Source organism: Ostrinia nubilalis, chromosome 15 (assembly GCF_963855985.1).
Source record: "Ostrinia nubilalis chromosome 15, ilOstNubi1.1, whole genome shotgun sequence".
Classification (NCBI taxonomy): domain Eukaryota; kingdom Metazoa; phylum Arthropoda; class Insecta; order Lepidoptera; family Crambidae; genus Ostrinia; species Ostrinia nubilalis.
Window position 1 is genome coordinate 14890668 of NC_087102.1, and position 24532 is coordinate 14915199.

Genomic DNA, 24532 nt, shown 5'->3' on the forward strand with positions numbered 1-24532 from the left:
AAAGGACATCATCCACGATCCATACATTTTTGGTCCTAATAAAAAGTGCCGGCCAACAAAAAAAAGTACTGTATTCTGATAGAACACGTCCGTCTTAGCATTTGTTACTATGGCACCAAAGCCATGCCAAGCCATTTAAAAATGCCATGTTTTGGCAAGATTCACTCAAGACTTCATTTGTTTTAGTAAATAGTTTAATCGTAATGTTAAAAAGACACGACTTTTAGAACTCGAATACTACAATGTGGTGCTACAGCTTTGGTGCCATAGTAACAAAATTAAATGCTAAGGCGGACGTGCTCTATCAGAATACAGCACTTTTATCTTTTGGCCGGCACTTTTGATTTTGGACCAACATGGATGACGTCCTTAAATTAGTTTACTTGCAGCGTAATCTGACTGAACTGCATAATGACATCAGACCATCCATCAGTGAAAAAAAGATCGCCTATTTTATTTGGCTATATTTCGACTTAGGGCTGATTTTTCAGTCGTCGGATAACTTTTAACTAAAGAATAAGTTTGGCACATTGACAGTTTTAGTATAAGAAACATGTCAAAATGACAATTTTATTGTTCGGTTCAAAGTTGTCCGACGATTAAAAAATCGGCCCTTAACAGATATTTACTATTTATGTAGGTATTCGTCATTAGAGTGAATAGCCCAGAATAAGAAATTAGGTTTTTTAAAGGCCTTAATATGGCTTTATGTAACTTTTTGGACTTTAAATACTATGTCAAGACTTTGTAGACTTCACGCATTTAAATAATTTGAAGCAATGTAACACTGTCTGTAACGCTAGCGATAGGATTTTGGATTTGGTATTTATTGATCAACCTTGTTGTCATGTAACTAAAGCTACAGATAGCCTTTGTAAAGTGGACCCTCACCATCCTCCCCTCGACATTGTCCTTAATTACCACTCCGATCAAACTCTGAAACCTAATAATACAACTAGACTTAATTATAACAAAGCTGATTACGATAAAATTAAAATTGAATTGGGAAAAATCGATTGGCACTATTTATTCAAAGACATTACAGACCCTAACCAAATGTTAGACTTATTTTACGAACACATTAATAGGCTAATTGAATTGTTTGTTCCTTTCACAACCAAAACTAATAGCTCAAAGCCGCCTTGGTTTTGCAAAAACTTACAAAGGTGTATCCGTGAGAGAGATAAGTACGTGAAGAGATATAACACATACAAAAACCCTATGGATAAGATTGCTCTTCAGATATGCAGGAAACGTTGTGAAAAGCTATCAAAACAGTGTTATAACTCATATATCAACCGTATAGAAGAAGGAATAACAACTCAACCCAAGTGCTTTTGGTCATATATGAAGGCTAAGAGAAATGGGGCTAGTACTTACCCGAAAACTATGAAAAATGGTATATATTCAACTAGCGACGGTGACGACATTTGTAACATGTTTGCGTCATATTTTAAATCCGTGTATTCTCCATCTTCGAAACCACATGGAGAGGTCAACTCCTCTGCATACCTAAACAAGCTAGCTAATAGTTCGGATTCTTTATCTACCTTCAATATAGACATTGAGGATATTATCACATCTCTTAAAAAATTGGATATATCCAAGGGTTCAGGATCAGATAATTTACCTCCCATTTTTATGATTAGAAGTGCTAAAGAACTAGCGGTTCCCTTATTTTTAATATTTAATCAATCACTTAATTCTGGAATTTTTCCAGACAAATGGAAAATTGCCAAGGTTGTTCCGATACATAAGGCGGAATCTAAAGACATTGTGACCAACTACAGGCCTATATCAATACTCCCTACACTAGGTAAAGTTTTCGAAGCCTTAACAACACCAAAGATACAAAATTATTTCAAGAAATATTTGTCTGATAGTCAACATGGCTTTACTTCTGCTAGATCCACATGTAGCAATTTAGTGACATTTATCGAAAATACTATAGAGTCGGTGGATTCCAACAAACAGGTAGATACGATTTATACCGATTTTAGTAAGGCATTTGACAAGGTTTCACATTACGTATTAAAGCAGAAACTATCCGCCTACGGTTTCACAGGTTCTTTTCTTAAATGGTTGGATTCTTACTTGTCTAACAGGCATTTTTACGTGGTAGTCAATGGTTATAAGTCTAACATCTTTCAAATAACCTCAGGTGTACCTCAAGGGTCACATCTGGGACCGGTTCTATTTAACATCTTCATCAATGACCTGCCCGAATGCTTTAGTCATTCTACGCCATACTTATTTGCAGATGACCTTAAATTAACACGGACGGTGGAAAGACTGGAAGATGCCTTACTGCTCCAAAGCGACATTGACAAACTGCTATGTTGGTGCGCAAACAACGGCATGGAACTTAACATTAAAAAATGCTCACAAATTACTTTTACCCGGAAGATTAAACCATTTGTTCATAGTTACTCCATGAACGGTTCACCCCTCAATGTAGTTGATATTGTAAGGGACCTAGGAGTCCTGATTGATAGAAAGCTAACATTTGTCCCACACATCGATGCAGTCATCAAGAAAGCGTCAAAATGTTTAGGCTTTATAATGCGAAATTCCAAATCATTTAGGAAAGCAGAAACTAAGATTACTCTATTTAATTCACTGGTACGTAGTTTGATTGAATACTGCTGTGTCGTGTGGCGCCCTCATTATGCTGTACACAGCCTCAGAATAGAGCGAATACAAAAACGCTTTCTTTACCATTTAGCTTACTCTGCAGGCATTGCCAAAAGGGTTGATGGATATGCTTCACGACTCGATTACTTTAAAATAAAGACTTTAGAGAGCAGAAGAACCATTCATGACGTATTATTTTTGTCTAAAGTCCTAAATGGTAATATTAACTGTCCAGATCTTCTATCCAAATTTAAATTCAGAGTTCCCACAAGGTATCCCAGAAATCCCATCAATTTTCTATATCCTCCTTTCCGTAAGACGGTACTGGGCTTTAACTCACCAGTCCCGAGGCTCTGTAAGCTTAATAACAATATTAATGGGGATATAGATATTTTTTGCACCTCTTTGAACAGGCTTAAATACCAACTTCATCATCTAAATTAATGTTGATGAGCCTCACTTTTTTAATATTATATATATATTTATTATATACACCTTTAAAAGTGTACCGTGTCAATCTTTCATGCATGCAGTGTTTACCGTACTATTATTGTGCACTTAGTTCTAAGTTATTGTTATCTAATTTTTTGTAAGCATTGGTGTAACAATTATTGGTAAACCAAATAAATAAAATAAAATAAAAAAAAATAAATAAAAGCCGTCATTATTATAATCCATTTTATTGATGTTTACCTCAAAGATTAATGTATTTCATTTTATTAATAGGAAATTGTCGTAGTTTTTTAATATCCGGTATCCGGCCGGATAGTGAGTTACTATCCGGTATCCGGCCGGATAGTAAATTTAGGCCGGATATCCGGCCTACCGGATAGTTACCGGATATCCGTTTCATCTCTAGTAAATATAGTCCACTAAAATGCTCATAAATTTGTTTATGGATCACTAAACTCATACAGCGAGTATGCAATATAAATCTCGCGTTTAGCAAATATCCGCCATAAAGCATGTTTTATGCGTTAGCGCAATCTCTTCGTTTTTCATACTTTGCGTTATTACTGATTTAAAGATATTGTTTTTGGCTCAAGAAGATTTAAGAGGTCTCTACAAAAAGTAGAACGTGCCAGTTTTAAATTGTTGTTCTATTTTTCCGTTTATATTCGTATTCGCATGTACTGTATAGTTATTGTTCTGCTGCAAGAACAAGTTACGAACTTACGATTAGATAAAATTCTGTGTTTAGAGAGCCAGGTTTCGATTCTCACAAGGAGCATACTGCATAGGGTTGTTAGTTGTTTGTTAGCATTGATTAAGTACACTGCAGGCTTAAAATGCATTATTTTGCTAATAGAAAAGATGAGTTAGAAGGTCGAACTTATTTGTCGATCCCGATTTCTACATCTCATAGCATAGTTCCGGTTGCATGAATTATGGCAGTCGTCCATAAGCTCATAAGACCAATCATTCTGATTTCTGACTATCGTGGAGTTATTATGTATGCATGATATCTAGTTCATTAGAAACTTAAATGTTTGTGTCTCTATCTCTACTCAAGTCCTTCGATATGAAATGACGAGCTTTTACGCGCTCCCGAAGACCCCTAGCATTGGCCAGGAGCCAGGAGTCTCACTGCACCATTAATATAACCGAGACCACCGCACTTCCACCTCAATGGTGCGCCGAAATAGAGCAAGGTTTCGCTAGTCACTGCCGCGGGGTTGTGTAGTACGTACAACAATACTTCCGCGCTCCCGGACTATAATCGTAGTTACCTGTGACATGTGATTTTGAGGTTATTCGTACTGTAGTTTCGGTGAATAAGTGAATTTTTTGTGTGTGATTATTGATATTTTTGACAATGTAAAGTGATGCCTGATCGTCATCATCTACCATTTTCTAAGCGACGTGTAAGTTCATTGTTTGTAAGCTAAAATATTTTATGTCTAAAATATTACTTTCGTAAATAACTAACACTAAATAAATCGTCAATAAATTAAATTTAGTTATGAATATTATTTGTGTTGTAAAACTTTGTTGTGCCAACCTTGAAAGTTTTCACACATGCCAATGCAGCTTACATGCTCATAGAAAAGTAGCTTTTATTACAATAGCATAGAGTCACAGTGACATTTACTCGTATACATGTTTATCCCGCGCAATGTAAGTTAACCAATAAAATGGCTTAGCGCAACAAAAACGACACGCCGATTCTAATTCAGACGCGCGGTACAGTCATCGACGTCTGGGGTAGGTCATAGGCATTTTGAAATATTGTCAAAGCGCGCTGGCCCGGCGCCAGACGATAGAGTACATTTTTCGCGTTGTTGACCCCATTCTTGCCCCACGCTGTCTCCCGGCACTTTTTCATTTATTTGTGTTTTGTACGCGATTGTCTTTGCAGGTGAATAATCACTTGGTAATTTTCCACAACTTAAATATACGTATCAATGTATTAAGTAAAGAGAGATTATATTTATAGCTTGAACATTGGCCTTTGACTCTAAATTTATATTTATTTGATTATATTCTTTCGTACTTCATTATAGTTACTGAATAAATGTAATAAAAGAAATTTCACCAGATAAGCAGATGATAATTGGAGTGGTATTTTTAATTGAGCTGAACACGTTTGTATCGAAGTCAATTAGCATTCAATGTAAACACTGTTATTAAAAACGATGTTAGGATTCAATAGGTATTTCCCAAAGTATTGTTTGTTTTTAATTACCCCTAACTAGGTGCGATTTAAATGAGCTTTGCTCTTATCAGTGCTATAATTTTAGAAGACATTTAGCAGAAAGTAAACAATAATTACTTAATGAGTAATAATGCCTTGTTGTTGGTTATTGGACGCATCAATCAGTGTGATAAGAGTCCTGGGGTCAGACACATTTGATAGCACGTACTTCATTTGTTTTCTTGCCTCAGTTAGTCGGTGACATTATACATACTTGCTCGTAAGTTTGTGTTGTGATTGTGAGTATGTCAAGTAAAGCTTAGAACTTTGGATGCAGTGGTTAATACTGTGCTTTCGTTTATCGAGATGGGAGATTTAATTGTAAGTAGATTTACATCTTCCTGATAATTCTCTATTGTTTTCTATCTGTATACATAGCCTATATTTAGGTGTTATTCAAAATATTATTATTTATTTAGTTTAGTCATTTCTTTGCCTAGCTAATTTTTCGCACCAAACCGTTATGGTGTATTTAAATCCAGTAGGTACCTATCAATTGCCTATGAATTTATATACCCACGAACTTAAAATAAATGTTCTTGTAATTACTTTTCATGAACTAAACATGCAGAGAGCAATTCCCTGGTGGAGGCTTGAATCGGCTAATTCGCAATAATGTTTATTTATTTGAAGATAGGGTCGCGGATTCGCGGTGTAGTAGGTAGTTTAGCATACCTGAGAATAAAGACCGAAATATAATTTAATCTTATTCCTTTATCTGAGTGTCCAAAAATGACAAATTAGGACTTGTCTTGGCCGTTTAAGTGCTTAAGAGTCAAGTTGAAGCTCATAGCAGACTAATCAACTCTCAAAGGGATCAAACCGTATCGCCTTTCACGAAATGTCATCGGCTCATCGCCTATCGCGCGCTGTCAATCGCGAGGCGAGGCGTTTACGTTACGGTGCGGATAAGACGTGTGCGTTGCAGTATGGAGTATCATACAAATAATACTGACCGCCTCGATTACGGTCACGATCGCTATCCCTTTCCGGGTTGATAAATGTGCGACGTCCTTATTATAACGTACACGCATGATTAGAATGGAGAAGTTTCGTGATATTGAAAACATTATATTTCACTGAATGGGATTAAAATATAGACCAAAACTAAAAAGTCGGTGAAGTTTTTTTTGAAATCCATCAAGAAATAGCTGAGAAATTAATTATTTAAATTACCTACATATTTTCGCGTCGAACTCAAACATATGCGGTGCCATGACGTCACGCCACCTATTTAAGTTTCAACCACAATGCTTACTACCCCTGGCGCGTTATCGAGAATGACACTATTATGTCAAAGTCTTCTTCTTTTTAACTAAAATATTAAGACAGGAACGCGAAAGTTTAAAATCTTCTTCTCTTTGTATATGGCCAGGTCTGGGATACGTTAAAAAAAGGTTACAACATTTTACGTGCAATACTCGTAACTAGTCATGGTGGTTATAAAAGCGTATGTTTAACGGGTCCTCGCGGCGCAGGTGCTGCTGTCGGACCCGGACGCGGAGGTGTCGAGCTGGCCGCTGGAGCTGGTGGCGCTGCGCGACAAGATCCACGGCGACGCGCGCCTAAACCAGGAGAAAGAGGTGAGCACACGCTTAATAACCCTAACCTTAACCCTTTATCTGGTCACGACAGGCTTCCCCCGAATGATGGAAAATGGGAATTTTCGTGTCGTTCATTGTCTCGTTGTCATTTTAAATATAAGAATGCTCATTCCTAAAGATGAATTTAAGCCGATTTTCGTTTCTCAATTGTCCTGAAGTGATGAGATTATAGTTGTTGTAAGCTCACTCGCCTTTGTGAGTTGTAAGAACTATACTCAAAGTTGATTTACTCTCAATTCGAAAAAAAAAAATGAAAACCAAAAATTTACTCAAATTCATACGTAAGTAGTTAAATTAACACGCTCATATTAAAAATCTCAATTTAAAAACAACTGAAACTAGGTGTTAAACCTATTCTAATAATAGCTAAATATACTAATTAAAACTTGTCTTCTCCACTAATCAATTCTAATACATCTTCTTGCATCAACGAAATTAGAAATGGTAGCATGTTGTCAACACTGCTATGTATAATCGTGTCACACGGACATACACTCCTCGCCTGATTAATAGTTAGGGAGGCGAAGAGGTGAGCACGCAGCTTTTACTTCGCTATTTCTATGTTAGATCGTTTCATCCACGAAGACGCGCCCCACCATTCTTCCGCTAATGTTCGAGTGTTATCGGTACACGCTAAATTATCCATGAGTGCACACGCACACTACAATAATCACGCTCGGATTGCTCGGATCAAACTCCCCGCACCCCGCGCGACCGAGACCAAACATTGGTGGGGCGCGTCTTCGTGGTGAATCTTAATCTCAATCGCTACACACTTGACATAATATGTCAAGTAGTCGTGATGAGGTATTATTTGGATGTTTTTTTATACCCACAACTGCAACCTGTATCTCACCTGATAGAAAGTGTTGGAAGCGAGCTTCACCTGGAATCCTCAACACAGGAGAACTGGCTATCTTACGTCTAACTGTCTGAATTTAACTTCTATAGTCCGGTCCCTGAGCACGTAGATCGCTATCGCTACACTCTTGACGTGGTCATCATGAAGTGTGATTGGAATATTGTTTACCTTATACCATTTTGAGGTCAACTTAGTGCACTCGTACAGGGCACAGCAATCTTGTTCTTGTCTGTCCATCGCATGGTGCCTTCTACTCTACCCTGAATTGACTATGCTCTAATAATTATGTCAATCCATTACTAAACAGACCTATTCCAATCATAGAGTGAACTAAAACTTATCTTCTCCACGCATCTAATACATCTTCTTGCATCAACGAAATTAGAAATGGCAGCGTGTTGTCAACACTGCTGTGTATAATCATGTCACACGGACATAAACTCCTCCCCTGATTAATGTTGCTTAGTGATATCGTTTATAACGATAAAAATAACCGATGTTGTGAAAAAGCAAGGCATCAAAATAAAAAAAATACTTTGTAACTGATGTTATTGAAACTTTTGAAAGTTATGCTGTGCGTGTTGTGCGACTGTTGATTGAATCTTATTTACTTATTTATGACATACATGGCTTTGTTTTTATTTATCTAACTTCTGTATGTGTCGCTTATTCCTAAATTGTTTCCATATATTATATTGATGTTAAATTCACAGTACATTTTAACAATAATTTATTGGCAACTAGCTTCTGCTGCGAGTAGCAAATCCATCCATCTTTACGTATCGTCACGTTTATACTATCACAAATATTTTAAACTGACATGAACTCAATACTCAAAATATTGCTGACCATATATTCAAAATCCATATTCTGCCTCAATATTTGTTGTACGCATATCAACCCGTGGCAAAGTACACTCGCGAAGACGAAATTAGAAGTGTCGCGTTGTCACCGCGGCTATAAACTGTAACCCGGATACCTCCCCTGGCACACTTGCATCCATTTGCATCTGCTAATTGCATTTTTAAAATTAATGATTTTAAAAAAAAGTGGGCAGATGGTGTCAGTATGATATGAAGATGCTACTCAACTGTTTTGCTGGCTGTGATAATAACTTATAATCATCACAACTGCCTACTTCAATCTCAATTTTGAAAATGCATAAAGTATGTCGCAAAGTACGAAAACTGTAGGTGCCTTTGGTATCCTAGTCTACAAGTCAAATAATAAGTTACAGTAAAAACTCTGTACGAGTAGGGACTAGGAAGTAAGAAGTATATGAAACGATAATTTTTCGTTGTCCTTCGTCCTTTCTGCGTCCTGTGTATACCTTCTATTATCTGCAATTTGATGCCCATGTACAAAAGTCGTCGTACTTATCTCAAAATAACACCGCACCACACACAATAATGTTTATCAAAGTTGTCTTCAGTTGCACCCGTTTGATTCGTACTAATGCTTAATATTAGTCGACACCAAGTTGCGAACGTGCTCGCGCGCAAACACACTTGACGAGAAGTTTATATGCACGCTCGGATTTGAAACGTGTTGTACGGAAACATATGTGGGAATTAATTAGCAGAGTTTCTGATTAAACTGGCAAATTGATATTAAACTCATTCACGAAACAGTTTAACCCAGTAATTTTAAACGTTACTCGGTATTTCTGAAATCCTAACATAATAATTCATGCAAAATAATGTTGCTGGCAACAAAAATGGTTGCGTTGCACCACCTTACATTAAAAGTAACTATAACCATAACCGGTGTTTTTGGATGGAGCTTTTGACAGGCTTTTGACGTTTGATAAAGTTATAGTAAGATGGTACAACGCAGCCTTATATTTGTCTCTTGTAAAAATTAACTGCTTCAGAAGCTATTTTACTCAAGGAGATTTCGCTACAGAATAAGAATAATGAATAGAGCAACTAAAGTGCAAAATTTCACTGTAACTCCAATTAGTATATACAGAAACAATAGAGTTGTACAAACGAGACTGAAATCGATGGTGCGTCTATAAATACGGGCACCCTCGGATTCCCTGCGCATGAGTGGCGCTACCCGAGACCGTGAATACTCGCGCCCTTTTGATTGCTTTTTACTAGGGTTAGATCACACCATTAGGCGCCTACGCATGTCTTTGGTGGTATAGTCAAACGATTCTGAAACGTCTAGTGGCAGAAACCGGAACTAATAACTCAGTATTGATGGTAGTGCCCTCCTGTAAATGTCATAATTATATTATTATGAAACATTTCAGTGCTGTTCAACGTGGCAAAAATCCTAATTAATAACCTAGTACTGATAGTAGCGCGCCCTTCTGACAATGTAATAGCTGGGAATTAGTTAGATTGTGTTGTCAAATAGTCATCGTTAGTTTACAGTTAGATTAAGACACGATTAAATCTCTCAAAACGTATGAACCAAATACTTGTTGAAATGCGAACAGTGGCTATAATAATTTGTTTTTTCGTAGTTTTATAGACTTTTTCCTAAATCCAGTGTTTTTAACAGCTTGAGATGTTTTTTCAGTGACGAAAATGAACGTTAAAGTAACCTCTAAGACTGACACAAATTGAGAAATTGAACCCCCTGTGCGTATTGTATCTTATCACCCACTGATTGTGTTCTGCGCCTTACTGCGCTATTTGGAACGCCGATGGTGGCGTCAAGAGTTTTTAGATCCTGTCCAAGGAGGCAGTTAGTCAATCACGTCGGCTGGCCTGACTACTGACGTTTGACTAAACCGACAACAATTAACACGTATAGGTACCTAAGAGCGACGAAGAAAAAGCATCATTGTAACTATTTAAGGTTCGGCCAAACCAACGCGATCAGCCAGCGTGCAGCGATGGCGACCAGACTTAAATGCACTGATCGCCATCGCTGCACGCCAGCTGATCGCGTTGGTTTGGCCGAACCTTTAGCTAATCTAAACTGGATAAATGTTGATGAGCACCATGACGAATTTTCCTAGAAGGAAGCTTTCTTGATGATCGCGACTTTTTATTGATGTAGTAGGTGAAAATATGTGTATCGAACAACAGCGACGAAAAGCTGTAAGAATAGAAATGTGTCGGAAATGCATAGTTAAAGTTAATATTTATCTTGTATAATTTTTAATATGTTTCTAATTATGCATCAAGAAAGTAAACAAGTCTAAGAAAGACAAAACAACTTTTAAACCCAGAGATTGTGGAAAATTTTCGCTTCTTTCGTATATTCGTGGGAGAACCTTGATGCTGTAAATACGTATTTAGTATACGAGCATATTTATGCATTAGAGCAAGTTTGTCCACCCGCGATTGAGAGCGCGGGTGACTGAACCGCGTCTAATAATACGCGTAACATTTATTTACTATGCGCATTGTCTGTGTACCATATGTCACGTGGCCGGTGCACTTCGTTTACCTACATTATTATAAGAAGACAGAAGAGTATGGGTAGAATTAGACCACCCCCACACATCCCTTGGATGTCGTAAGAGGCGAAGGAAAAAACATGTCAAGTCAACATGAGCAGGGTTACTCCGAAAAACGTTATCCGAAGTTTCGAATCTTGCCATCCCCCTCACAGCAGCATGAGTGACGGTGACGGATAGACCCGAAAGTATGTAAACAGCGTTTCTGAGTAGCCCTATAGACCTCTAACCATTTGGCCAACTTGGGGCGTTTAGACCAAATCCTCCATTTGGTAAATTAGAGAGGATTGTATTCGCGACCTGATTATGAAGAGGAACAGTTACGAGTACATACATGATGCCATAAGTACATAGCTCAATGTGCGTCCGTACGAACATATTTACTAAATAACATTAGTAGATATGGCAGAGGCAGTAAAATGTACAAGCATCCCTGGAATGCATACTTGCGCTGCGAACAGGCCGTAACGCATAAAGTGCAGGCATTATACGAAACATTTGCCATAACAGCCTGTGGCTAGTGAGACCTGAATTATGCCGCAGGAAATACCTGCAGATTTGCAGGAGCTTGTCTAGGTAAAAGATACAAGTCCACTGGTCTATAGCAGGTAGTTAGAGAATACAGTAGAAAGGATGGATAAATAGCATCGTTTTTGCTGAAAAGAGAACAATATAGGCCTACTTATTCTAATTTACATAGTGTCAACCTTATATTCAATGAATTTGTTTGAATGAAATGCCGAATTTCGAATTGCAGTTTTTACTTCTATGAGAAAAGCTTAAAATACAGCTTGTTGTAAGTATTAGGTTACTGCCTTAGTACCTATTTTTGGGTATTAAATGACTGTGGGACAAGTCGTTAGGTGGTCCAATCATTCCAATTGCCTTTTTTACCTAAATGAAATCTATTATCACCTGTCCGACTCATGCGATTTATTACGCGTGTAAACAGACGGACGACAGGGGATGTAATAACTAATGACCGGCGGTGCTAATGAATCGCCGACGCCGCGACGCGTCGAGGAAGTGCGCCGGCGCAGCTGAAATGGCGCTTGCTTTATTGCTTGTGCGCCGCTTATTAATTCATCATCATTTCAGCCATAGGACGTCCACTGATGAACATAGGCCTCCCCCAATGCTTTCCACGTTGATCGATTGGTAGCGGCCTGCGTCCAGCGCTTCCCTGCTACCTTACGCTTATTAATACATATTTACAGATAAGTAAAGTATGAATAATTGAATGAGCTAATATAAGCCTTAGCTCAGCAGGTTGCAGTTGATTTTTAGAGGTTTTTTGTGACAGTTAAATTCTTCAGATCCTTTTCAGCAAGCTGTCAAATTAGATAATTACTAGCTGTGCCCGCGACTTCGTACGCGTGAAAACCCGTTTTTGCAACATTTTTCATTGTTGCTCTGCGTCTATTACCTACTCGTAGCGTGATGGTATATAGCCTATAGCCTTCCTCGATAAATGGGCTTTCTAACACCGAAAGAATATTTTGAAATTGGCCCAGTAGTTCCTGAGATTAGCGCGTTCAAGTAAACAAACAAACAAACTCTTCAGCTTTATAATATTAGTATAGATAATAATTAATCGATAAAAAAGTGTTTTTTTCCCATATTTTTCATACATTACAATCTTATTAATTACTTCAGTTTACCTTCCATATTTCATTTTCGGGAAGTAATCGGTGTATTGTTTGGTGAGAAAGCTCCCAAAATAGATTTATTTAATTTAATTTGTGACTATTTGCAGCATTAATTTAGCGCTTGTTATCAAATAACTCAAATTGAGATTTGTTACGGTCGTTGTCGCGTGACCCCAAATGGTTTATTTTTGCGCTTAATTATGAAACATCCTAGATACACTAATTTGATGGCAAGGTTAGAAACTCGTTAGTCAATGCTTTATTTTGTTTGCGTTCTACTGTCTGCGGTCAGGTCTAAGTGAACGCAGCCCGCATTATGTATGAACAACATTGTCAATCTTGTATTGATGCGATCTGACAGTGCGGGCTCGAGCAAAGAACGCAAAATGACAGGTGATAAATAATCTTGAAATGAGAATAGCTAAAATAACACCCTTGTTACACACGCGTTGAACACTAGCTTATGACATTTCCATACTAAACGTCATTTTAAACTACAAATGCCTACTAAACGTCACAACATCAAACGTACGTGCGTGTACCTTTTATTGCTAAAAGGAATAGTAACTACACTCGACATCAAATAAATCGCACCTCCCGCGACAAGCATTTTCAAACGTATGTATCCCCACTTCCCACCAATATTGGCACCATTTAAAAGCCTAGTTCTAACCTTCATTTCATTAAAGGAAAGGTTTTTACCCCAAAAATGTGTCTTTAGAAGGATCCAGAGTCACTTCTTCAAAAAATAGGTAGTTACGCTAGAGCCAACTTTTATGGCTATAAAACTGTTAAGTTGGGATTAATCGCTATCCATCTGTTAAAGAGGACACGTGAAATCATTATTTGGTTTTATAACCATAAAAATTGGTCTAATAGATCCCATAGGTGGGCCCAAAGTGAGGTATTTTTTCAAGTCACATTTATGGTATATGTTAATCATTTATTAAGAAATTAAATGTGTTTTTCTTTAAGGATATTTATTGGGCTTTCAAATAACACCAATGTTGTTGGGGCACCATGATTGTGTCAGAAGAAAATCGTTAAAGTTCGCGTCGCGGAAGGTGCGGTTTATTTGATGTTGAGTATATATGTTACAGGAAATGTATGAAATCCGTCATTGTATACAATTCCTAGGAATTGTGTATAAGTCCTAAAATCACCCGGAAATGTGTGATGTAAATTATATTAGACACATTTCCTAGGAAAATTACACATTTCCTAAACAGCAATCGGAAATGTAATTAAAATGACTTTTTTTTACACAAAATTATTTTTATTACGCCACTTTTTCACGCCACGCCGCGGCAGCTGTGTATGTGTAAGGTCGCAAGTCTAACCTAACCTAACCGAGACTTTGTTATCCAGCTACAGGAATACTAAAACCTTCATGCCAATGATGATGATGATGATCCATCCGACCGATTTCGGCCATGGCGACCACTCCGACTCCTAGCTGTCTTGGCGGCGCTGGTGTGCCCGAAGATGGCTTACGTAGCCTATTTTCGCGGTAAAATCCCTCGCGCATTGAGGGCATCTGAGCACGCCGCCAACATAGTTATAGTGAAAGGCGGCAGATGGACGGGCCTTCAAGTCATCGCGCTTCGCGTCGAGTTCAGTCGTACGCTGCACCTCGAACTCGTGGACTTGCCTTTTCACAATCTCCCGCCATTCTGGACGCTGTGCTGCCAAACCTTCCCACTGAGAGGGCTCAATGTTGCATCTTTTCATGTGCCGCTTCTGTACATCTTTGTACCTGAGGAGTTGACCGCCATGTTTCCGCTTACCCTCCTCAAGTTCAGAGTAGAAGATGCGCTTCGCCACTCCATCCTCCGTCATACGTGATACGTGACCACACCATCGAAGTTGGCGACGCATTATATAGGCCTCAATGCCACCCACATGGGCTCGTCGTAGCACCTCGGTATTGCGCACTCGATCAGACCATCTGATCTTCATGATGGTGCGAAGGCATTTGAGGTGGAAACGATCCAGTGTGCGTATATGGTGGCGATACACGCACCACGCCTCGGAGGAGTACAGTAGGTTTGGCAGCACAACCGCCATGTATATTGAAATTTTTGTAGCCAGCTTTAGGTCATGCGAGCAGAAAACCTTGGAACGCAGCTTCCCAAATGCTGCAGCTGCAGCACTGATCCTGCTGCTGATCTCGGCATCAAGATCACATTTGGATGTTATAGTACTCCCCAGATATCGGAACTTATCCACCTGTTTCAGTACATCCTCACCATGCCAATAATAGTTTAATAAAAGAGATGTTAAAATTAGGGATTTCCAATACTTTAGCGTAATATGCGTGATGCCGAAAGAAAGGTATGCCAATAAATTTTAGGCAAATATTTTTTTCGACCAAAGTATAATAGTGCGAAAACAACTGTCAGGCTAAACAATAATAATTGTGAGTTAAAAGTACCTATCGGCCAATGTGATTTGGCTAAATGAAATTTTAGGCGTACCGAGGGGAACCCGATCACGCGACCGCGCTTGTGCCGCTTAGTTTTATACATTTCCTAATACAATATTGGAATTCTATAAAATTCCTACGAAAAGTATACATTTCCTAGGATATGTGCGTATTAAAAAATCTCTGAAGCAATATTTTATACATTTCCTAAATAGCTTCGGAATTGTATACATTTCCTAGGAATAGTATACAATTCCTAGAATTCATACATTTCCTGTAACATATATAAATCGTAGCATACATTTGCACTTTCGCAACACCGCTTGATTCAGTCCACTCGAAATTATTTACGAATCAATTATTAGGTCGTGATCACGTAATAGAAAGAAACACCAAACACATTCCGGCGCGTTTGAACGTTATCTTATCGCTGGACTCTGGTGGATGCATTTGGTGGCGTGGGTCATGTCAAGTAACATGTGGGATCTGCCTTAATGCCGCGGGAGTGCTGCGGTAGAAATTATGAAATGTAAAATTGAATGTAGAAGCTAAAATGTGGGTTAGGGCAGATAAGTGTTCTAGCGTCTTGAGTAACATTTCTGAAATGAAAACTGGACTTTTGGTACACTGTTGTGGATGTATTGATTGCGCGTTTATCTTAGCGTAGGACCTATATCAAAATACTTTTTACTAGGTATTTTTAGTTATATTTCACATGTTTTGTAGTCGTAAAATAGGTATGGTTTGTGCAATACTTTTCGCTTTCTTGAAGGTCTGATCCGATACGATTTTAGGACTTAATCTGACTACATTAGCAAAATGTCCAATCCTTAATTTGCTTTAGTTTAGTTGGCGCCATCTCCCTTTAAACATATTCATAAATTATACCCACAGACCCGGCTGCGGCACACGTAACGTTTGTTATTATAATAACGCTTTACGATGTTTACTTCTATCGCGCATTCCCGCCTTTGACGTTACGGTTTGCGACGCGTGCGCATGCGAAGTACGGTCTGCATAGTAAACTAATAAACAAAAAAAGTTGTTAGGTGTTTGGTTTGTATTTTGTGGTGTAAAAAAACCTGACCGCGTAAAAATTTACTGTAAAAAAAAGATAGAAACAAGACAACTTAGTATTGACAAATGCAGTCGCCGGCATCAATGACTAGTTCTTTTGTTGGTGATATGTATTTGATGCCATCGACTGCATTTGTGAAGACATGACATGTATCAAAATGTTATAAAGAATTAAATTCAATAAAAAAAAAATAGAAAAAAAAGTCACAGCAACTTTGAAATGTTTTTTGCTGACCGTTTTTTACGGTTTACGTGCGCTTCCTTGTTGCACCCAAAAATGACGGGCGCTTCCGCATTTTTAGGTTTTGGGCATACATTATTATTCCTTTATTGCCCCGGTTAGCACATGAGTCGACATAATTTGGATATGGTTTATTTAGTAAACTATGTATAATATGTATGTATTTACAAAAAAAAGTATTTAAGTATGTCTATATCCGTTGGCTAGTACCTACCCATAGTACAAGCTTTGCTTAGTTTGGGACTAAAGGCGCAGTGTAAAAGGTCCAAGGATATTTATTTATTAGTCAGTAAAAAAATCGTCCAAGACTTCTAAAATGTATTTGCTTTCGTAATAGAGATTTACAGTCGACAGCACATCAGACTATACATTTTCATTCCAAATTCGCCCTTATCACAACTGTATAAGATGCCACAGTGTTTACCTTCATCTGTGGTAGTCAGTACACAGTTTCAATGTACTGAATTAGTATAGAGTTGAGTGCACTCAACAGTTAGACGTATTAACTTACTTATTACTCCATAAGTCTGATTGCAGCAGCTGCGCAAAGGCTCCACTGTGTACGACTACTTAGTTTGATATAGGGCGTGAGGGATGGTAATCAGTATTATGCCCTTTTAATGAGAAGTGATCAAGGTACCTTATGTGTACACCGCCTTTGTGACTTGATACGCCGACAGCTGGGTTTCCGATTATTCTAATAAACTAGGGATTTTATTCTGGAATTGCATTTGCCTGTGATTGCTTCAAAGATTTAAAAAAGTCCGTTATCCGATGTAAAAACTTGTAGACAAACGATCCTTTTTCTCCAAAGTGAATATTAAATGGGCTAAGATAGACACAGATGTTTTTTTGGAATGCACAAGCAAGTCGGACTTTGATATTTTCATTGTAATCGCAGCACTTGTATGTTCTATTTAATTGCACCGGAATCGACCGATAGCGCATGACATATTTTTGTATTACGAGAGTATACCGTTCAAATAGTATTTACAATACATTTGAAAGTATCGCATAATACTAATTTTAAATTAACGTAATCAACTTACGAATCTGTAAGCCTCTGACCCACTGCTCCCCATTTGCTCTCAAATCTGTATCCTCTGGTTCTAAGCCGCGAAGTTGCGGTGATTTTATTAGACAGGATGTCAGGTTTATATTTAGACACCCCACGGCCTATGGCGTCGATTCACCGCAGCAGGATAAAGAATGTTCGTGGTTTGCACTGAAAATGTGCAGGGCTGCTGAGTATCACTTCAAAGTTGGATGCAACACAATCATTCCAAAGGAAAATGTATAAAATGGATAACTACTATACAAAGTATCATCATGACCTACCTACCTTTTTCTAGTCTTGCACACGTTCGCTCCGTATTATTTCGCCCTTTGCCTAAAATACCTTGCGAATGAACCTGTAATGTATAAGGATTAAAACTTACGGGGCGAAGGGTTCAGAGAGGGGGGATTTTTCTTATCCAAAAGTTCTTCTTCAGTTAATTTTTATTGTTTTAACTCCCGTTCACCAATTAATTGGCCTTGTCTCACTTTAAAAGGATGTCTTACTTCCGTCAATTGCCACTTATTATCCTTAACGTTGTTTATGCTCACAGAAATAGAAGTAAAGCCGTAAATATGTGGGCTAGCTATATCCGACAGCCCTACTGAAATAGCCGAAGGAGACGTGTATCCGCGTCAATAATTATAGCTTTGATTCCATGTTATGCTTCGCTGAACTGTCCCTTTTCAGAATTTTCGTGGTTATTTTTTCAACGCGTGAATACTGTGATCCGAATGCAACTAGATATTCTGAAATAAAACTAAGATATAGTATTTGCTCACGCAGAACAATGTTAACAGCATTGTTGTGTTCCAACAGTTGCAGGTAAGATAGCAAGGTCCTCTTCTTGAGGATTCCAAGTACCTAAAGCTTGCTTACCCTCGGCCTGATCATCACTTTCCATCAGTTGTGGTTAAAAAAATTGTTATGCTTTACTAGTTTCCTTATGATTGTGCAAATCATATCCTCATCCTTTTCTTTGATATACTTAAAAGCTTTTCTATTTCATTGCTCATCACTTCATTTAAAGTTCAAGAAGGGGCATGATACTGCTTCTGAATTGTCTATTACATAATGTAAATACCAATTATCTAATAAACCAATCGTAAACGTATACATTTTCGGCAATCGAGAGTTCAGTAACCCAAACTAGCCACAACTTTCAACGCATCCCAAACAGAACTAGCGTTGTAAACAAAAAGCGTCCCATACCATCCCGTGTTCCCGCCAGTGCGGCGGGAGACGCCGAGAGTTGCGCACGCGGCGCTGACGTCACGATCGCGAACGTCACGCGACAAATCGCACGCGAACCGCACGGGATTGGCGGACCAATTAAACTTGACCGTTATTAATTTGTGCATTCGGTGATTAAAAATTTGTGATCGATGAGTAATGTGTTCACTGCTATTATTAGTGTTTTTAAATAATTATAAATGTTTGTCGCTATGGATTCCTTTGTGTTTAGTAAAATAATGATGTAATGCGTTATGTTAGGGAAATTGATTTCGTTGCTTACGTATCCTGAAGAGAAACCAAACCACAAAGGCTATTTATAAATCTATTGTTATTCCTTTGGAATTCTCCTGGCCACTTATTATCGTTTGTTATTTTAAAGTTTCAAACCATACACTCGAAACTAAAATAACAACTTTCCAATGTTTACAAACTTTAGAAATAAACTGTTATTATAATTCAATCAATGCCCATCAGACCATTCCCATGCAATGATGGGAGTCCCCCTCCGATAGAATACAAAAGCTGCATTATATGCGCTATTAAATAAATAATAATGTGACCAATAAATCACGTTTGTTAACCTTAGCTTTTGAATATCCCATTCAATTTGACCTGTGCACTTGAAAGTTTAGTGCGTTTAAGCTCTTATCGGGTTATTGATAATAATATTTAAAATTATGACATCCCTTTAATAAATAGTATGATAATTTGATAAACTCACGAAATATGTTTTCCGTATTCAAATATCAGTCGGTGTCCCCCATATGTTTGGTATCAGAAGATAAAAGAACCCAAGTTAAAACGTCATATTGTGTGAAGTTATGGAAATGAGTGAGGGGAAGGGGCCAGTTGTCGAAGTGGGTCATACAAATAAAGTACGATAAAATAACTATATTTATATCCGAAAATATGACTAGTGCGCTTTAAAAATCATCTTAATGTATTAGAGATGTTCTATTTACAAATACGTAACAAGGTCGATGTTTGAAATTATTTTAGAAAGCTGAATCATTAGAGTAAATATTGTTGAATGGAAATGCTTGGAAATGACCTAAATATTATATTTTTAACCTTTTTGGGAACCCATTGGATCATAAGCACAAAGCTAAGGTATAGTTCCCTTATGACCTGAAAGGTTATAGAGTGAGTCAGAGTAAAAAAATATAAAACCGCGTGAGTTACTATTCCTTGGAAAGACCAATGACTACCATATTGCTTTTCCACTGCCATAGGTTCAATACAGAACTGTTTAATTCGTTACATTTCATTTTTTACTTATGATATAATGAATTCAGTGTACGGTAGGCTTGGTTAATCAATTACTTAGCCAATTCACATATCAATCATAAAAAAGAGAGAAATTAAATAATAAATATTTGCTGTCGTTATAAGTTAATGATCTCAGACTTTTCGTATTTAGCTCCAAAAAAGTATCTATTTAGAAAAATTGTAATACAAATTCGCTTTCGATGAGTATTCAATATTCATAAACTAATCTGTGCGTCATGTCTCCAGGGCATCTTGAGCATAATAATATGCGCTGTGATCTTGTCTACTTCATCAACTTCAGTTATGTTAACGCCCTGTAACATCACTCATCAGCAAATCAACTCTCACGCTCATCTCCTTTACGAAAACTAAGCTAAAATGTGTCCTAAAGCCACACAATAAGTCGCACGATTAGAACTAGTTCTCACTGCTTACATGTGCCGGTCACCACGTGCACTCACGTTTTTTCTAAGCGCAGGCAGTGAACAGCTGCCTTTGTTTTGTTCCTGCATAAAGCGGGTAGTCTTGTTTTACATACGGATTTACGATGTAATTAGTGCTTCCTATCCGAGTTAGTACGTAATTTAGACGTTTCATTACAGTTAGTTATTCATTAAATGGTGTATAAATAATTTTACGTTGTGATTGATTGTCTTTTAAGCTTCGTGTTTGTGATTCGTAAATTGTAAAAGGTAAAGAGATAAAAACTCAAGAACTTACTTCTTTCTCTAAAGGTATCTATTTGTATTTAATGGTTATGTATATTTACTTGAAAAGATGTTTTATCTGCGCTGAGAGTCTCGTAAACATTAGTGTTTACTTTCATTGAAGGATTATCTAGCGTTACTTATTGGTGCACATTTTGCTTTTAAGTTTATACTCAGGACAATTTAACAATATGTGCCTATCTGTGTGGTTGTGTGATAGATAAACGTAATGAAATAGTGAGTGGACTGTAAAACATTGGTGTTTAAAATGTGACGATCCATTCTACAATGGTGATATTGAGGAGGTTTATGGTATGTTCATGTGATTACTAACTACTATTAATAGTTATTGTTTGCTTGTATCCAGTGTTATCCTTGAATTAATACTTATCTTCATGATGGCATCGATAACTTTTCTAGAAGAAGGCAAGATATGACACGGAATATATTAATGAATAAACTTACCTCGGGCCCTCTTTTAATTTGTAGTATGTTGTGTTTTCCGTTTCTTTAAATCATCTTATGCGTTAGCATACAAGATAAGTGCTAAAGTAGTATAAATGTATTTCTCTAAAGATTTAATGTCATTTGAGGGATTTAATGGGATTTGAGATTAAAATGCACAAATCGCGAAATTACTAGATGGGGCACAAACAACCATTTCGTTAATTTTTTCCCTCAATAGATGCGTTTTTGAGTAACGATCAACTCAAAGTGAACGCAGCCCGCATCATGTATGAGCAGCATTGTTGGTCAGGGCAACGGTCAGCGGTCCGGGCAATTCAATCTGTCAGTGGTGTGGTTTACGATCTTTGCTCGTACTCACACGGTCACGGTTGTTGTACCGATAATGCGTCGTAAACGTCAAGTCCGTCGAAAACGCGTAAGGCGCAGTGAGCAACATGCGCTAAGTGTTCCGTTTGACTTGTTGCAGTTGTCGAGCTTACGCGACGAGTTGTCGGGCGGCGAGGACAAATGGAAGCAGCGCCGCAACGTCAGCTTCGACCAGAACAGGCATCTGGAGGAGGTCACTAGGGAGAGGTAACAATACTTGTTATATCATGTCTGTTGTAATAGTTGAGCACACATCCTTCTTCTCACAATTAGATTAATATCATTCAAGCTTGTAACACGTTTTTCAACTATATTCTGGTCTGCGAGCACGTAGAATTTTGAACTAAAGCCCGGTCTGTGAGCACGTAGATTTTGTCCAATGACCAAGCCAAGGCTCCAAGCTACCTATCCTTATCGCTCGCGCGTAATTATGTTGCTGTCGCGCTTGCACACTCACTGCGGGCGCCCGTCGCACAGTCGCGACAGCAATATAATTACGCGCAAGCGATAAGGATAGATAGCTTGGAGTCTTGGCTTTAGTTCATTTTCGAAAGTATTCTGCTTTCAACCAATTTTAATGCAGCTGCTGCCACCTATCTTCTTGTGGTCATCGGTTAATCGAGGTGTGCAGTGCATCCCACACGTTTACCAAATGTTTGCGTGCATCATCGGCCGCGTATTCACTAGGGGCAGCATCAGACCTAGCGGCTGCCTCGTCAAAGCAAGTGAAGACGCTGCCTCAATGCCTCAAAACCGCTGCGTCCTGAGGCAAATACTTAGCCGCGAGCCGAGCTATATTTTGTCGCTCGAGACGAGGCAGCCGCTCGGCCCGAAGCTGCCTCTAGACTCTAGTGGATCATCATAATCATCATCATCATTTCAACCATTGGACGTCCACTGCTGAACATAGGCCTCCCCCAATGCTTTCCATATTGATCGATTGGTAGCGGCCTGCGTCCAGCGCTTCCCTGCTACCTTTACGATGTCATCGGTCCCACGCTGCGTTTTCCGGTTGCTCTAGTGGATACGCGGCCGATATTTACTTCTGGAATATTTTATGAATATTATATTGTGTTTCCAGGGACGGACTGAAGCGCGTAGCGGTGAGCCTGCACCGCGTGGTGGGCCAGCTGGTGGCGTACTGTGCGTCGGCCGAGGACGAGCTCAACCGGACCGTGCTGTCGCATCTGCTGGCTCGAGTGCTGCCCGACGCGGACGAGTGAGTGTTGTGACGTCATGTGTCTCTAGGGACGGACTGAAGCGCGTGGTGGGCCAGCTGGTGGAGACTGTGCGTCGGCCGAGGACGAGCTCAACCGGACCGTGCTGTCGCATCTGCTGGCTCGAGTGCTGCCCGACGCGGACGAGTGAGTGTTGTGACGTCATGTGTCTCTAGGGACGGACTGAAGCGCGTGGTGGGACAGCTGGTGGAGACTGTGCGTCGGCCGAGGACGAGCTCAACCGGACCGTGCTGTCGCATCTGCTGGCTCGAGTGCTGCCCGACGCGGACGAGTGAGTGTTGTGACGTCATGTGTCTCTAGGGACGGACTGAAGCGCGTGGTGGGCCAGCTGGTGGAGACTGTGCGTCGGCCGAGGACGAGCTCAACCGGACCGTGCTGTCGCATCTGCTGGCTCGAGTGCTGCCCGACGCGGACGAGTGAGTGTTGTGACGTCATGTGTCTCTAGGGACGGACTGAAGCGCGTGGTGGGACAGCTGGTGGAGACTGTGCGTCGGCCGAGGACGAGCTCAACCGGACCGTGCTGTCGCATCTGCTGGCTCGAGTGCTGCCCGACGCGGACGAGTGAGTGTTGTGACGTCATGTGTCTCTAGGGACGGACTGAAGCGCGTGGTGGGACAGCTGGTGGAGACTGTGCGTCGGCCGAGGACGAGCTCAACCGGACCGTGCTGTCGCATCTGCTGGCTCGAGTGCTGCCCGACGCGGACGAGTGAGTGTTGTGACGTCATGTGTCTCTAGGGACGGACTGAAGCGCGTGGTGGGCAGCTGGTGGCGTACTGTGCGTCGGCCGAGGACGAACTCAACCGGACCGTGCTGTCGCATCTGCTGGCTCGAGTGCTGCCCGACGCGGACGAGTGAGTGTTGTGTTTTTTGTCAGGAAAAAACATTGATTTGTATACCCACCTGCCGCGGGGGAAGCTAGTGGGTTATGTGGGGTTAGAAGAAGGGAAGGAAGAACTCCAGGGCAGTGCTCTCGTTAGCCATAATATGAGTCGGGGACGCGGGACATCACTATCGGCATTTTGCCCTAAGCATTCGTTCGCGCTGGGGCAGAAAAGTTCTTCGCGAAGAAAACTTTCTGTACGTAGGTATTTTTATGCTGTGGTCCAGAGATGGACTGAGGGCGCGGGGTGAGATTGGACCGCGTGTGGGCCAGCTAGTGGCGTACAACGGGAACATAACCGTATGCTTCCCGGGCTATACAACCCTAAAGACGTGTATCGACGTTGCGAGGCAGCTCGCGAGCTTACTCGTTTGAGCAGTAAGCCGGTAAACGTTAAGGCACAGAATAATAATAAGTACTACGTACAGAAGTTTTACTTCGCGAAGGTATTTAAAAAAATGTATGCTCAATGTCATTAACAATATGGTGTAATTTAGCCTGTCTCAAGAGTCAAGCACCATTTTGTTGACAAACGTCAGTGATCGGCACTGCGCCGAAGCTATAGGGCTGACTTCGGTAAAATGATGTGACGTGAGGTGCCCAACTGCGGAAAATGGCGGAGGAAATACATGATTTAGCATGAATTATCATGAATAATATTAACTACTTATTTACCTCTCAGTGTCTTGAGGCAACTTAAAAA

General features: G+C 39.5%; 2 protein-coding genes across 2 annotated transcripts in view; both read left to right on the plus strand.

Moving 5' to 3' along the window:
- Positions 1-24532, plus strand: part of LOC135078572 (pericentrin-like) — a 50439-nt gene that overhangs the window by 8833 nt on the left and 17074 nt on the right. The window contains exons 8-14 of the mRNA XM_063973102.1: positions 6808-6912; positions 21812-21918; positions 22793-22930; positions 22988-23144; positions 23250-23365; positions 23423-23579; positions 23685-23800. Of these exons, the coding sequence (XP_063829172.1) occupies positions 6808-6912; positions 21812-21918; positions 22793-22930; positions 22988-23144; positions 23250-23365; positions 23423-23579; positions 23685-23800 (896 nt within the window). The remainder of the gene's footprint in view (positions 1-6807; positions 6913-21811; positions 21919-22792; positions 22931-22987; positions 23145-23249; positions 23366-23422; positions 23580-23684; positions 23801-24532) is intronic.
- LOC135078570 (A-kinase anchor protein 9-like) overlaps positions 1-24532 on the plus strand; it is a 96156-nt gene that overhangs the window by 8754 nt on the left and 62870 nt on the right. The window contains exons 8-12 of the mRNA XM_063973101.1: positions 6808-6912; positions 21812-21918; positions 22793-22930; positions 23133-23289; positions 23395-23510. Coding sequence (XP_063829171.1) covers positions 6808-6912; positions 21812-21918; positions 22793-22930; positions 23133-23289; positions 23395-23510 — 623 coding nt within the window. The remainder of the gene's footprint in view (positions 1-6807; positions 6913-21811; positions 21919-22792; positions 22931-23132; positions 23290-23394; positions 23511-24532) is intronic.